The sequence below is a fragment of the Drosophila grimshawi genome, unplaced genomic scaffold (assembly GCF_018153295.1).
Source record: "Drosophila grimshawi isolate 15287-2541.00 unplaced genomic scaffold, ASM1815329v1 contig_44, whole genome shotgun sequence".
In the NCBI taxonomy this organism is placed as follows: Eukaryota; Metazoa; Arthropoda; class Insecta; order Diptera; family Drosophilidae; genus Drosophila; species Drosophila grimshawi.
Window position 1 is genome coordinate 5186881 of NW_025063240.1, and position 13341 is coordinate 5200221.

The 13341-nt window shown below is 49.5% G+C and overlaps 2 protein-coding genes across 2 annotated transcripts; one reads left to right on the top strand and one right to left on the bottom strand.

Annotated features, from left to right (window-relative positions):
- The first annotated feature begins 10 nt into the window (after positions 1 to 10).
- On the top strand, positions 11 to 2373 carry LOC6558305 (GATOR complex protein NPRL3). The gene has a single exon (XM_001985150.3). It carries the CDS (start codon positions 160 to 162, stop codon positions 2209 to 2211), a length of 2052 nt encoding a protein of 683 aa, XP_001985186.1. The 5' UTR covers positions 11 to 159; the 3' UTR covers positions 2212 to 2373.
- Positions 2315 to 13277, bottom strand: LOC6558312 (PAX-interacting protein 1). Its single transcript, XM_001985149.3, has 7 exons — positions 12956 to 13277; positions 9740 to 12151; positions 9184 to 9681; positions 7375 to 9118; positions 5938 to 7302; positions 5655 to 5880; positions 2315 to 5588 (listed from the first exon to the last, which is right to left on the bottom strand). The coding sequence occupies exons 1-7, from the start codon at positions 13028 to 13030 to the stop codon at positions 4928 to 4930; spliced, it is 6981 nt and encodes a 2326-aa protein (XP_001985185.1). The 5' UTR covers positions 13031 to 13277; the 3' UTR covers positions 2315 to 4927.
- Positions 13278 to 13341: the final 64 nt, after the last annotated feature.

Below are 13341 nucleotides of genomic sequence, written 5' to 3' on the forward strand. Positions count from 1 at the left end.
GCGAATTCGCATGTAAAACGTACAGTGCTGTGCAGCAATTAATTACGAGCGCTGTCTAGCACTGTAATTAATCGATGACTTTTGGCGCTGCCAGCTTACTTAATGCAAAACAGCTGATTATAATTTTGTTCGCAAATAATAATACAAATTATTGTTGGCATGGAGGTAAATCCTTTAGCTGTGATATTGGTCTATTACGACAGCAAAGGAGATCGCCTACTATATCGGTATCCCTACCAGCCGCTGGGCCAAACACTCAAATTAGAGGAGCCACGCGAGGAGTTGAACAACAAGAAGCGAAATCCATTCGCCGTTGCCCACACAGATGATCTCCTCCAGACGGCCAACAGCCAAAGTCAGAGCCAAAATCATCATCATCAGCAACAGCAGCAGCAGCAGCAGCAGGGACAGGCACAGCCTGTCCAGGGACAGGGTCAGGGTCAGCTGAAGGGCTTTGCGGATCATGTGCTGTCCACTTTATTTGCAGTCAAACCGCAGCTGTGCCATCAAAAATTTGAACTCAAATTGAACGATGTGCGTTTTGTCAGTCATCCAACAATGATTAGCGTGCTGCCAGGAACGGGTACGGGTACGGGCTCGGGATCAACAGCAGCTGCCAGTCAAACATTGGCAGCAGCTGCAAACAGCAACACAACCAGCAGCAGCAGCAACACAGTGGCTCTGGGCAAAAAGCAGCAGATGGTCATCAATATTGTGTTTGCACTGCACGCACAGGCCAGCTACTCCATAGTCAAGTGTTACCACGAGCTGAGCAAGCGACTAGGACTCGCGCTGAAGTTTGAGGAGCAGCGCAGCGGATATTTAACGGAGCAATTGGCGCAGATGGCGCGCACCCACGATGAACAGCAGCAGGAGCAGCAGCCGCTGGAGCGTATCCTCGAGCTAATTGCGGAACGTTGTAGTTTGGCTCAGGCGTTGAAATCCATATGCAATGATCTCTGCACCACTGGACTGTTGAGCACCACTCTGAATCAGAATCTAACGTTAACCTTCTGTTTGCCGGCGAAGGCGCATCAGTTGCATAAGAAGGGCAGCATGGTTGATCCGGAGACCATAGATCGTTGTCTGCGCGCCCTGAAGCCATATCATGGCATGTTGTTGCTTGTGGACTTTGCGGAGCTGTTGGACTGTGTGCCACCGACGGGTGCACGCATGCTGTGGCAACTGGTGGATGCCTATAATCCGTTGATCAGCCTGCAGAGCATGGCCTCTAATGCGGATCTGAGCATTGAGCATGTCTACAAGCTCGTCTCGCATCTCGTCTACTGGGCCAAGGCGACCATTATCTATCCGCTGTGCGAGACAAATGTCTATGTGATTGCACCGGATGCACCGCTGCACACCCGCTCGCATCTCGTCGAAAAGTTCTCGGCACGCTTTGCTGGGCTGTCGCTGTTCGAGGTCATCTGCGACTTTTCGCTGCCGACATCGATTGGGCATTTGACGACGCCGCTGCAGCAGCCGGCAAGGCAAGGTATACTGGCCCAGATGGTGTTGTGGATGCTGCAGCATCATCTGCTCATGCAATTGCACACCTATGTCCAATTCATGCCCAGCGATGCGGACGATGAGTTTGGCGATTCGGCGTCTTGTGCGCAGGCCAGCAATCTCACCGAGGAGGAGCACGACCAGGACGAGGATGAGGAGGAGGAGGAGGAGGAACAGCAGCAGCACCAGCAGCAGCCTGATGAGGATGTTGATCAATTGGCGCATGGCGGTGGCTCCATGCTGAGTATGTCCAGCCAACCGTTGCCGGTGCCCCGCAATGCCCAGCGACGTGGCCTTGCCGAGGACCAATATTCCCTCGCCTCGGATAATATAGTGGTGCAACCCTCGTCCAGTCACAAATCCAACTTTAGCATGACAGCCTCGCTGAGCACGGATAACTGTGATAGCCTCGACTCCATAGAGGATGAGCAGAAGCTCAAGGAGTTGCTGCAGGTGTTCAGCGATGCGGATCGTGCTGCAATTCGTCGCATACCCGCCTCCACCAACGTCGATGATCTGTCGCTGCTGGTGAAGCTGTATCAGATGGGCTATTTCAAGAGCGAACACCATCTCGAGGAGATCATGTACTTTGAGAATCTGCGTCGCTCCCAGCTGCTGCAGCTGCTCGACAAGTTTCGCGATGTCCTCATCATTTACGAAACAGAGGATCCGGCCATTGCATCCATGTACAACAATAAATAGTTTTAGAAAATCAATCCCGAAAAGAAAGCATTCCTAATGCATTTTTAAAGTCGCTTTGAAATATTGTTAAAAAAAAAAAACTGATTATCAATTCAATGATGCATTTCACTGTTTTTATATATTTAACATAAGCTTTATTTGTTTTTTTCATAGTGTGCCTAACTAAAATTTCTTTTTGGGGTTGTTTGATTTTGGACAATATTGACTATATCCAATTCAAAAGGGTGCTTAAAATTCTAATAGCCAGCCGATTGCAATTTCTGTGAAACGATTCGTATACTCTTAAGTTAACTATATGCACTTAAATCGACATCAACTTACAAAAATATATATAATATATATAGAGGTTGGCAAAAATTCCTCAACTGAACCCTCCACGAGGGTGCCGACTGGTAATAGCATTACAGTAGTCCTGCAAGGTACCGATGCTATCTAAGACTCGTGCCCTGAACCTCGGACATGAACTGTTTCTTGTCCCTGGGAAAGGACCGAGTCATGGTTCGAGGTAATGGGCCGAACTAAGGTGTAATGCGACCCGTGCCGATAGTCAGCCAGGCTGGGGGCCCAGAAATAGCCCAGTCTTCTACGGAGCATATCGGATACCTGGCGACCTCCGATATTAATCATTCCTTTCTCCGCAACTCGTGGTAATCACAATGCATTCCAATTCTATTAAAAAAAATCATAAGGAGCCCGGTACTCTCACAAAACCGGCAGGGAGCAACCCCAGACATGTAGCGGAGGCAGTGGCTCGTAAGCCTGGCCAAAGCGGCAACACGACAAAAGTGGCGGAAAAGCCTGTTTGTGCGGTGCAGTGGTGAGGGTGCAACTGGTAAGATCCCGATCCATCCAACTCCGTGGTAGGAAGACAAAGCACTTGTGCAGCCAACCTGCCAGAAATCCTGATAGGGATCCTTGACAAGGGCAATAAGAACGGCAGAATACCGAGGAATCAGAGGAAGTGGGTGGAAGGAGTCCTCGCTGTCCACTGCTTGAAAATGCTGAACAAGGTGCCTGGGCCACCACCGGTATGTAGCGATGCCGGCTGGTACCAGGGTAACACGACAGCAACAACACGGTGGTGAGGGTGGAATCCTTGGATGTCCTTGAGACTACGGCAGATTAACCTTCACCACAGTAAAGCACCATCCGCTGCTCTAATGCTTCGCTTAGCTAGAGGCGGAGACGACATAATACTAGTCCAAGAACCTTGGGTGATTGGAGGAAAGGTATGCGGACTAGGTAATAAAGATTATAAGCTTTTAGTAGCTGGAAATGAAGGTAAAAAACGCACCTGCACCAGACGGGAAAAAAGGAAATCTTGGAGATTTTTGCACAGGTATTGATTCAACTACTGAAGCTGCAAGGCTTAGAAAAGTTTTATCAAAAACCACACCCACACTAGGTTATCTGAAAAAGGATGACAACTCATGGACGGTCTCCAGTGAAGAGTCACTGGACATCCTTTAAAGTCTCTTATACACAAAGGTAACATAAAGTGGGCAGCTTCACACCGTTCAAATCCCCAGGCCCAAATCAGATAAGCCCAGTCCAACTACACAAGGCGGGCAATACAGCCATAAACTGGCTACATGAAATCTTCATCCATTGACCCCAGGCTTATGACGGAGTCCCAACATGCCTACAGGAAGGGCAGATCCACAGATACTGCCCTTCACTCTGTGGTCTCTATTATAGAGAAATCTTTACTCCATAAGGAGTACACCCTAATAGCGTTCCTCGACATTGAGGGCGCCTCTGACAACGTCACTCCGGCAGCCATAACTGGACAAGGAAGGTATAAGTATGCCTCTAGCTACCTGTAAGCTCAATATCAAGGAGGAGTACAGGCGTAGGTCATGCAGAAAATGGCAAAATGCCACCTGTGCCAGCATAGCACACCAGACATGGCCAATCATCAACTCTAAGCGCAGCAAAGAGCTGTGCAGTCTAAGTCAGACAAACTGTTCTGCAGTGATCCGCGCTCTAACGGGGCACTGGATGGTCGGCATTCATGCCAACAGACGTTTGCAGAAGTTGCAAAGAGGAGGAAGGAGGTGGAATCCCCGGAACACTTCTTCTGCCTCTGCCCAGCACTTGTCAGGAAAAGGCTGGCAATCCTGGGAAACTACTACTCCTAACTGGTTTATCGGAGCTCCGACATATGAGACCGCACAAGATAGCGAAATTCATTAACGCATCTGGCTGGGCAAATGTTTGACTCGTTGGAATGCTTTGGAGGCACGATTGCAGGAGAAAATCCCTGGATCCCATTCGGTATCACAACGGGCCAAATATGGCCTAAGTGTGTCAGCCCATCGGGCTGACAGCCGATATAACCTAACCTATATATATAAATTTATATATATTCATATATCAAAAGTGTACTTTTGTGCTTACAAACTAGTTTTATATATAGAATGTTACTAGCTACATAGATCGGTTCTATGACTTGAAGCTGATCTGTTTTATCCTATCTATAATATATATGTGTGTATATCGACCTCGAACAACTTGGTTATTAATGCCCAATTTTCAACAAATTCAATGTGTGGACTAGATTCGATGAAAATATCTTGGGCTGCTAGCATAATCTAGTAATCTAGATTTAAGTATAACAAACAATTCAATCAATCAATCAATCAATCGATCAATCAAAATTGACTTGAGCTCAGTGTCAAGCTTTCAACAGCAGAAAGAAAAACAGAGCTTGTCGCTAGGATTTGTTGCAGTTACTATTGGTGTTGTTGTTGTTGTTACTGCTGTTGTTAATGTTGCTGTTGCTGCTGCTGCTATTGGAAATGTTATTGTTGTTGTACAGATAATGTATCAGATTTGGTTCGATTTCGAGCTGTTGCCGCAGAATCGAGCTCATCACAAACTCCGTGGAGACAATATGGCACTTGGGATTGCCGTGGCGCGTTAGATCCGCGCACAGATGCATATCCGTGGGGCAGGTAACAATGATGTACGAGTCCGGTGCCTGCAGATGTGCGTCAGCAATGGCAGCACCACTGCGACGCTTCAGCTCCACCTTGCCGCCGGAGGATTCAATCATGCGTACGATTTCATCGCGTGCGGGAAACACATCGGGCGTCACATAGAAACATCGGCCGGCGAAGAGTGTGGCACGCGTTGGGGCACAAAGCACTGCATCCAGATCGAATTGCAGATTCTCGTCGACGGGTATGTGCTGGATGCGATAATGATCGGGCGGCATAAATTTGCCCGCTTTGGCGCTATCCACCAGCCAGCTGGACTTGAGCACATAGTCCACGTGGCAGCAGGCCTGGATCAGTTTGCAGGTGCGACTCTCGCGCGTCATGACCAAATGCGTCGCATCCACGGGACTATCAACAACAATGCCGCCCAGGCGTCTGCATATATAAATAATTAATTATTAAATATAGAATCGAGTTGTAATATTTTGAAGTCCAGCTTACTCGACGGCCTTTTTGAGCGCCTCGGCATCGGCGACCTGCGAGAAGATGACCTTGGGCGGTTTTGTCGTTTGCGGATACTCAATGCAGACAATCGGTTCCGGCAGATGCTCCTGGTAGATTAGTTTCTGTCGCTTGAGCTTCTGCTCGTGCGCATACGGATCTGAGAGATGACGCTTTACACGTTCGTGCGCATCCTGGGTTAGATTAATGGGCGCCTTCCAAGCAGCTAAAGGAAGTAAATGATTTAGTTAACTAGAATGATTTGATTGTCGCAATTTCTTACCAAGCAAATGCTGCACCAAATTGCATTCGATGCGGAATGGTGTTGGTACTGGGTACTGTTGATATTTCGGATTCTCGTAGTGGGTGAGTCCGCTCAGATTGCCGATGCAGACATCACTGAGCCACAGGGCATTCACCATGGGTATACTCCACTCCTTGGCCGCATTGAACTTGTTGCCCTCCAACTGTTTGCAGACGACCAACGTATTCACTTTCGACAGATACGAGGTATAAATGGCGCCACATTCCTCGGCCATTTGTTGCAAGCGCACAACTTCCTCACCCTCAAATCCCTCCGAGGTGATTATGTAACGTTCCAGCGGTTTACGATAGCCAAACTGGCTGGGGAAGGGCAAGTGGAGTGGTTGCCACGGTGGCATCAGTTGTCGCTTCAAGCAGATATCACTTAACCAATAGGCGGTCACACAACGCTTGGCATCGCGCAGCGCTTGCATCACCATGCCGTGCCGCTGGGTGCGGCAGATGACGTGCGTGACGCGGGCGCAGTAGACACGCTCGATGTCGCCACCAAACTGACGGATTGTGTCCAGCCAAATGGGAAGCTCATCGCTGTCCGTCTCATCGTATTCCACAATGAAAAAGGTGCAACCGACCAGGAACAGATCTGCTGGCAACTTCAAATTCGGATTGTGTCCATAGAACTGGGGACGTGGCGGCATCGGTATCGGTGGCTGGCCGGGACGCACTTGCATATAGACATGTGGTGGTCCCCCCACTTGCACGGGCACGCCCACTGGCAACTGTTGCTGCTGCTGTTGCATGTTGGGCGGCGGTGCCACCACAATTTGCTGCTGCACCAAATGTTGTTGCGGTATTTGCTGCTGTGGCACGCCGACAACACGTCGCATTTGCTGCGCCTGCTGCTGCAGCAATTGTTGTTGCTGTTGTTGTTGCTGCTGCAGCAGCATCAGCTCCTGTTGTGTGCGTGGCGGACCAGGCACACCGACAGCAGCATTGTGTTGCTGACCCATCATGCGTAGTGCGCCAGCAGCGGATGGTGGCTCCACGTGTTGCTGCGGCACCGACGGCAACTGTTGCTGCTGTGCGGCAACCAACTGCTGCTGTTGTTGCTGCTGCTGCTGTTGGAGTAGCAGCTGTTGTTGCTGCTGCTGCTGCTGTTGTGGAGCACCGCTAACAACAACTTGTTGCACAATTTGCTGTTGCTGCTGTTGTTGTTGCTGTACATCGTTCATGGATATCACTTGTTGCTGTTGTTGTTGCGGCGTCGCTTGTGCCCCATTGTTGCCCAGTCGATTGCTCAGCATGTTGGCCAACGCTGTTTTTGTCTTCAGGTTCATCTGCTGCGGCGTCTGCTGTTGTTGCTGCTGCTGTCCATCGGTTGCTGCTGCAATGTTGAAGAAGGTGATGTTTTATTGCTTGAGCTAAACAGGATATTTAAAGATCAGTGATGACTAACCCGCTGCGGACATGACTAACGTTTGCGTCATAATGTTGCCACCTGTTGGACCCGTGCCCGGCGTGGTGGGCGTGCCCGGTGTGGATTGCGGCTGCACAATCGTCTGCTGCTCGATGAGTTGACCATTCGGACCGGTGATTAGCTGCACCGTCTGTTTGCCCAGTTGCTGTGGCGCCGGCGCCTGTTGCATGGGTATTTGTTGCACACGCAACTGTTGACGCTGCATCAACATTTGCTGACTGGGATCATTCGGATTAAACGGTTGACCAACTGGTTGCTGCTGCTGCTGAGGTAGTTGTTGCGGTGCAGCGCCAGGTTGTTGTTGCTGCTGCTGTTGTTGTTGTTGTTGTGTAATCGGACTGAGACCGGGTGCACCACTCGCACGCACCACCACCTGACGTGTGCCCTGCTGCTGCAGCCAGAGCATTTGCTCCTGTTGCGTTAGTCCACCCGGCATTTGGCTCTGAACAATGATGTGCGATGTGGCATGTGGCACGGGACCGGGCGCACGTGTGGCAGACACCACGCTGCCTGGTGCGCCGGGCCGCGGCTGATAGGCAACCTGCTGGCGCAGCATGACACGTGGCTTGTTCTGGTTGAGCTTCGTTATGTACTCGGCCCGCTTGTGCGCGTCCAGCGACATGAAATGCGCATGCGTCTTCTCATCCAGCTGAATGACTTGACGCTGTTGCTGCTGCTGTTGTTGCTGCGGTGGCGGCAGCACAAGTTGTTGTTGTTGTTGCTGCTGCTGCTGTGGTTGTTGCTGCTGCTGTTGTGTTGGCGGCGGCTGCTGTTGTGCCGGCCAAGGTGTTTGTGGCCGCATTCCGCGCGGCAAAAATTGTGGTGCCTGTTGCTGTTGCTGCTGTGGTGTTGTCGGCGTGCCCGGCAACGGCGATGGCATGCCCATGCTGGTGGAGGTGGGCGTGCCGGGCGTTGTTGGCGGCATTTGTTGTTGATTGGTCACGGGACTTTGGGGTGACCAATGCGCCGCCTGCTGCTGCTGCTGTTGTTGTTGTTGCAGCTGTGTATGATGCTGTGGCGACTGTTGCTGCAGCATCAACTGTTGCTGCTGTTGCTGTGGCGACTGTGGCGGCGGTGTGCGCTGTGTCACTTGCTGTTGCTTTATTAGCACCTGTTGCATGATTTGCTGAGGCGCTTGCTGCTGTTGCTGCTGCTGCGTACCTGGCTGTTGCTGTTGTATGAGTATCTGCTGCTGTTGCTGTGGCGGACCAACAAGCTGTTGCTGTTGTTGCTGCTGCTGTTGCTTCTGCTGCAGCAATTGCTGCTGCTGCAAGTATTGCAAACGCTGTGGATCACTGATGACTTGTTGATTTATCAGTATTTGTTGCTGCTGTTGTGGTGGTTGCTGCTGCTGCATCTGCAATCGCTGTTGTTGCTGCTGCTGCTGCTGCTGTGTGAGCAGTTGCTGTTGCATTTGTACAGGTGCCTGCTGCTGCTGTTGTGATTGCTGCTGCTGTAACATCATCTGATTTGGTGGCAGCTGTTGTTGCTGCTGCTGCTGTTGCAATAGTTGACGCTGTTGCACAAGCTGCTGCTGTTGTTGTTGCTGCTGCTGTGACAGGTTTGTGGAGTTCACAATGAACACATTTTGGTTCTGCTGATTCTGAGCCAGAATCTGTTGCTGCTGCTGCACGCTGAGCTGACTGAATTGCTGCTGACTTATGATGAACTTTTTGGTCTGCATGGCTGGTGGTGGTTGTTGCTGTTGTTGTTGTTGCATTGTCTAAATGTCAATTTAAATGATTTTCAAAATTATTATAATCAGTTTTAATTACAAGTTATACATACATGTTGCTGCGGCTGTTGAGTCAATACTTGCTGCTGCTGCGGTGGCTGTTGTTGTTGTTGTGGTGGTTGTTGTTGCTGTGCAAATTGTTGTCCCAGCAACTGTTGTTGCTGTGGCGGTTGCTGTATGGTTTGCTGTATAATGCGCACCTGCTGCGTAAATTGTACTGGTTGTTGTTGCTGCTGCTGCTGCAGTGGCAGCTGCTGTTGTTGTTGCTGTGGTTGTAGTTGCTGTTGCTGTTGTTGCGGCTGCTGCTGAGGTAACATCTGCTGTTGCTGTTGTTGCAACTGCAACATTTGCTGCTGTTTTTGCTGTTGCTGCTGCTGCTGTATGCTCATCATATGACTCTGTATTATCTGCTGTCCTTGCGCCGTCGATGTGTTTATCACATGTCGCTGCGTTATTACCTGTTGCTGCTGCTGTTGTTGTTGCCCAGGTCCAAGCTGTTGCAGTATTTGTGGTGACTGTTGCTGCTGTGGTTGCTGTTGTTGCTGAAGGGCCTGTATTAAAAAATCTGATTTTAAAATTCCATAAAATAAACTTATGCAATTTACTTACCCTTTCTGGTGTTGCTTGTTGTTGTTGTTGTGGAGGTTGCTGCTGATGCAAAGGTGATTGTCGCGGTGATGGTGTGTGTTGTTGTGGTGGCATTTGTTGTTGCTGCTGCTGCTGTTGTTGCTGCTGTTGTTGTTGTTGCTGCTGCTGTTGTTGTTGCAGTTGTTGTTGCTTTAGCTGCTGTTGGCGCATTATCAGCGAATCCTGATTGCTGCTTAACGTGGAGCGACTGAGTACTTGAGCCACTTGAACTGGATCCGTTGGATCTATGGGCTGCACAAAGGATTGTTGCTGCTGCTGTTGTTGTTGCTGCTGTTGCTGCTGCAGTAGCTGTGCTGGTGGCTGCTGCTGTGGCTTGGTTTGCATCGGCGGCGTTTGTGATATCTGCGGAGATTGTGGCGCTGAAATATGCTGAGGACTTTGTTGTTGCTGCTGCTGTTGCTGGGCAAGTTGCTGTTGTTGCTGTTGCAGCTGCATGCGCTGTTGCTGATGCACCGGCTGCTGGAAGGGTTGCTGTTGGGGAGACATCATGGCGGGCGGTGGTGGCTGTTGCTGGGGAGAGCCCATCATATGCTGCTGCTGTTGTTGCTGGCGACTCTGTTGCAACTGCTGCTGCTGCTGTTGTCGCAAATGTTGTTGTGCACTCTGTGGCGAGGGCGGCGGTGGTGGCGTCATTTGTGGTGCTGGCGATTGCAATTGTCGCGGTGACTGTGGCGGCAACATATTGCTGGCAGCCACATGCTGTTGCTGCTGCAGCGAAGGCGATGGCGTCCCAGGTGGCATTACTGGCGAACGATTTTGAACCATTCGGGGTGATTGCTGCTGCGGTTGCTGTTGTTGCTGCTGCTGTTGCTGCATCTGTTGCATTTGCATTTGGAGCTGTTGTTGCTGCTGCAGTAATTGCTGTTGCTGCTGCTGTATCTGGCGTTGCTGCGCCTGTTGCTGAGGCGTCAGACTCTGACCGTTCTGTATTTGCTGATGCAGTTGCATTTGCTGCTGCTGCAACATCTGCTGCTTGCTCATCAAATGCTGATGCAGAATTTGCGGCGGCACTGGAACCGACTGTTGCTGCTGCGGCACTTGTTGGGCAACCTGCTGCTGCACTTGTTGCTGCTGCTGTGGCAACTGTTGCTGCGGTGATTGTACGGGCTGTGGTGTTGTTGCCGGCTGTGGCATGCGCGGCGTTTGTCGACCAGTTGCCATCGGCGCCTGCGGCATGGTGGGCGTGGTTGGCAGACGCGGCTGCTGCTGTTGCTGCAACAATAGTTGCTGCTGTTGCTGATCTTGTTGGTGCATAAGCTGAATTTGTTGTTGTTGCTGCTGTTGTGTGTTTTTCATCTGACGCTGCTGCTGCAAAATGTTTTTGATCTGTTGTTGTTGCTGCTGTAGGTTGGCTGGTATGATCTTCTGCTGCTGTATAATAATTTGTTGCTGCTGCTGCTGGGCAGGCGGCGGCGGTGGTGGTGGTGCCTGTGGTGCACCCTGCTGCAGTTGCTGTTGCAATTGTTGCTGCTGTTGCATGTTACGTGGCCGCACAAAGACCACTTGTTGTTGCGCTGGCTGCGGCAATTGTTGCTGCTGTTGTTGTTGCTGCAACTGTTGATGTTGCTGTTGCTGTTCGGCAGCAGCACGCTCTGCCGATGCCTGCAGCTGGGATTTGATGCTGGCAATGCTCTTCGCAGCGCTGTCGTCCCCGAAGCCTAGGATATCAGATAGCTGAGTAGAAACCGGTTGTTGTTGTTGTTGCTGCTGTTGTTGTAGTGGTAATTGTTGTACCAAATGTTGCTGTTGTTGTTGCTGCTGCTGTTGTGCCAACTGCTGTTGTTGTTGCTGCAACAATAGTTGCTGTTGTTGTTGCTGCTGTTGTTGTTGTTGTTGCAGATTTTGTTGCTGTTGCTTTTGGGCGCGTTGTTTCTCGATGGGCTTAAGCAGACGGGGATGATAAGGTTCACAGGGCAGGCAGCTCTTGAATTTGAGACAATCGGTCACCCAATCGGGAGTGACAATGTTCATTGCATTCTTGGGCACCGCCAGCGCTTTACTGTAAATGTTGCCGGTGGCGGCGCCGCATACCAGATGCGTATTGGTCGCACCATGCGTGTGGGTGACAACGGCGCCGTGATACGTAAGCATCGCATATAGACGCCGCCGATCGCTAGCAACCACATTGGTGATGGCAACGCGTATGCCGCGCAATAAACGCGGCTGGCTTGGATCGAAGGCACGCGTCGATGCCTTGCGTCCAAGTTTGGCGCTGTGCAGTATCCATTGCTCGCTGACAGGTATCACATTGTAGAGATCCAGATTCATCGATAGCTCATCGTCCGTATAATTGCTGGCGCATATCAAATGCGTGATTTGGTCCGAGAGGTAAAGTTTCGCCTGGGCGCCGCCGTTCTTCAGCAATCTCTCGGTCTGCAAAAGGGTTAAGAGCAACGTTGACATAATAACGAATAATCTGTTAATCAAACACACACTTAGCACTATAGAGATGAGCAATAATCGTGACAGCTGTGAATTCTTTTTAACATTTTCCATTCATAATCAATATTCAAAATTAATGAACTATAAATGCAGTACGTGAGTTGCAGCTGTTACTCAATATTAAAAAAAAAAATTAATAAATAATCTAATGTGAATATTTTTTAATACGTTTAGTTTCGCCTATCAGGTTTTTTCATGCTGCGCATCTCTATCTAAGCACACACACATACCACCTTAGAGATGAGCAATAAATCTGTAAGCCAGTTTTCAATTAATATACAAACTTAATACCAATTTGCAATATAAGTCAATATAAATGCAGTACATCACTTTTAACTGCTGATAAAAAAATTAACCAAAATGTGTAATTTAGATTTGCGCAGGTTTTTTCATGCTGCACATCTCTATCTAAACACACTCACACATGCATAAGCCTCGAAAATTGCCGGCAAGATTTTATGGCGCGCATTTTTTTATTAGCTAAACATGAAACTCCCTGTGCTGCCAGCAGTTCCAAATTTACTTTCACTGTCTTAAATGCTAAACGCAAGGTTTTAATGCATTAAATCTTAAACGCATTAAGTTAAGGACGCCCTGTTGCCTGTACAGATGCACACACACGCACACACACACAACACACACAAACATGCTCGCTAAGAATGCAAACACCACAGCAGCAAAGCTGGCACGTACAGCCCGAAAAGAGCGTGACGGTGTTGAGGAGTCTATGTTTACCTCATCCTCTAGGCTGCCCAGCACAAAGTAGATCACATCCTCGAACAACTTTTCACTGATTTTTAGATTTTCCATTATTATATTGCTGGCTACTGACTAGCCGTGCGCTATTCGCTTTTCTCAAATTTCACTTTTCTTTCGCTTCGGTTTTGTTGTTGGTGCGGCTGCCGCGGACATGGATATGGAAATGCATTCAGCTTCACTTTCACTGGGCACCAATCGCTCGCGTTCGTTGTAAATTCGAAAATATTGCAGTGTATAACAGAAAAGGCACTTGAATTGTTTAAACTCATCGAATTGAAGCCTATTTTCTTGTAACTTTTTTATGTTTTACGCGACCCTTCCGCCTTTTATGTGCAACAAAAACCAACGCTAGCGATGAGAAT

Excerpts from the sequence above, each read along its gene's own strand:
- LOC6558312 (XM_001985149.3), bottom strand. The coding sequence starts at position 13,030 with ATGGAAAATCTAAAAATCAGTGAAAAGTTGTTCGAGGATGTGATCTAC. Across the intron at positions 12,152-12,955 it reads TGGGCAGCCTAGAGGATGAG|ACCGAGAGATTGCTGAAGAA; the intron begins GTAAACATAGAC and ends ACCCTTTTGCAG. Across the intron at positions 9,682-9,739 it reads AACAAGCAACACCAGAAAGG|GCCCTTCAGCAACAACAGCA; the intron begins GTAAGTAAATTG and ends TTTTTAATACAG.
- LOC6558305 (XM_001985150.3), top strand. The coding sequence starts at position 160 with ATGGAGGTAAATCCTTTAGCTGTGATATTGGTCTATTACGACAGCAAA.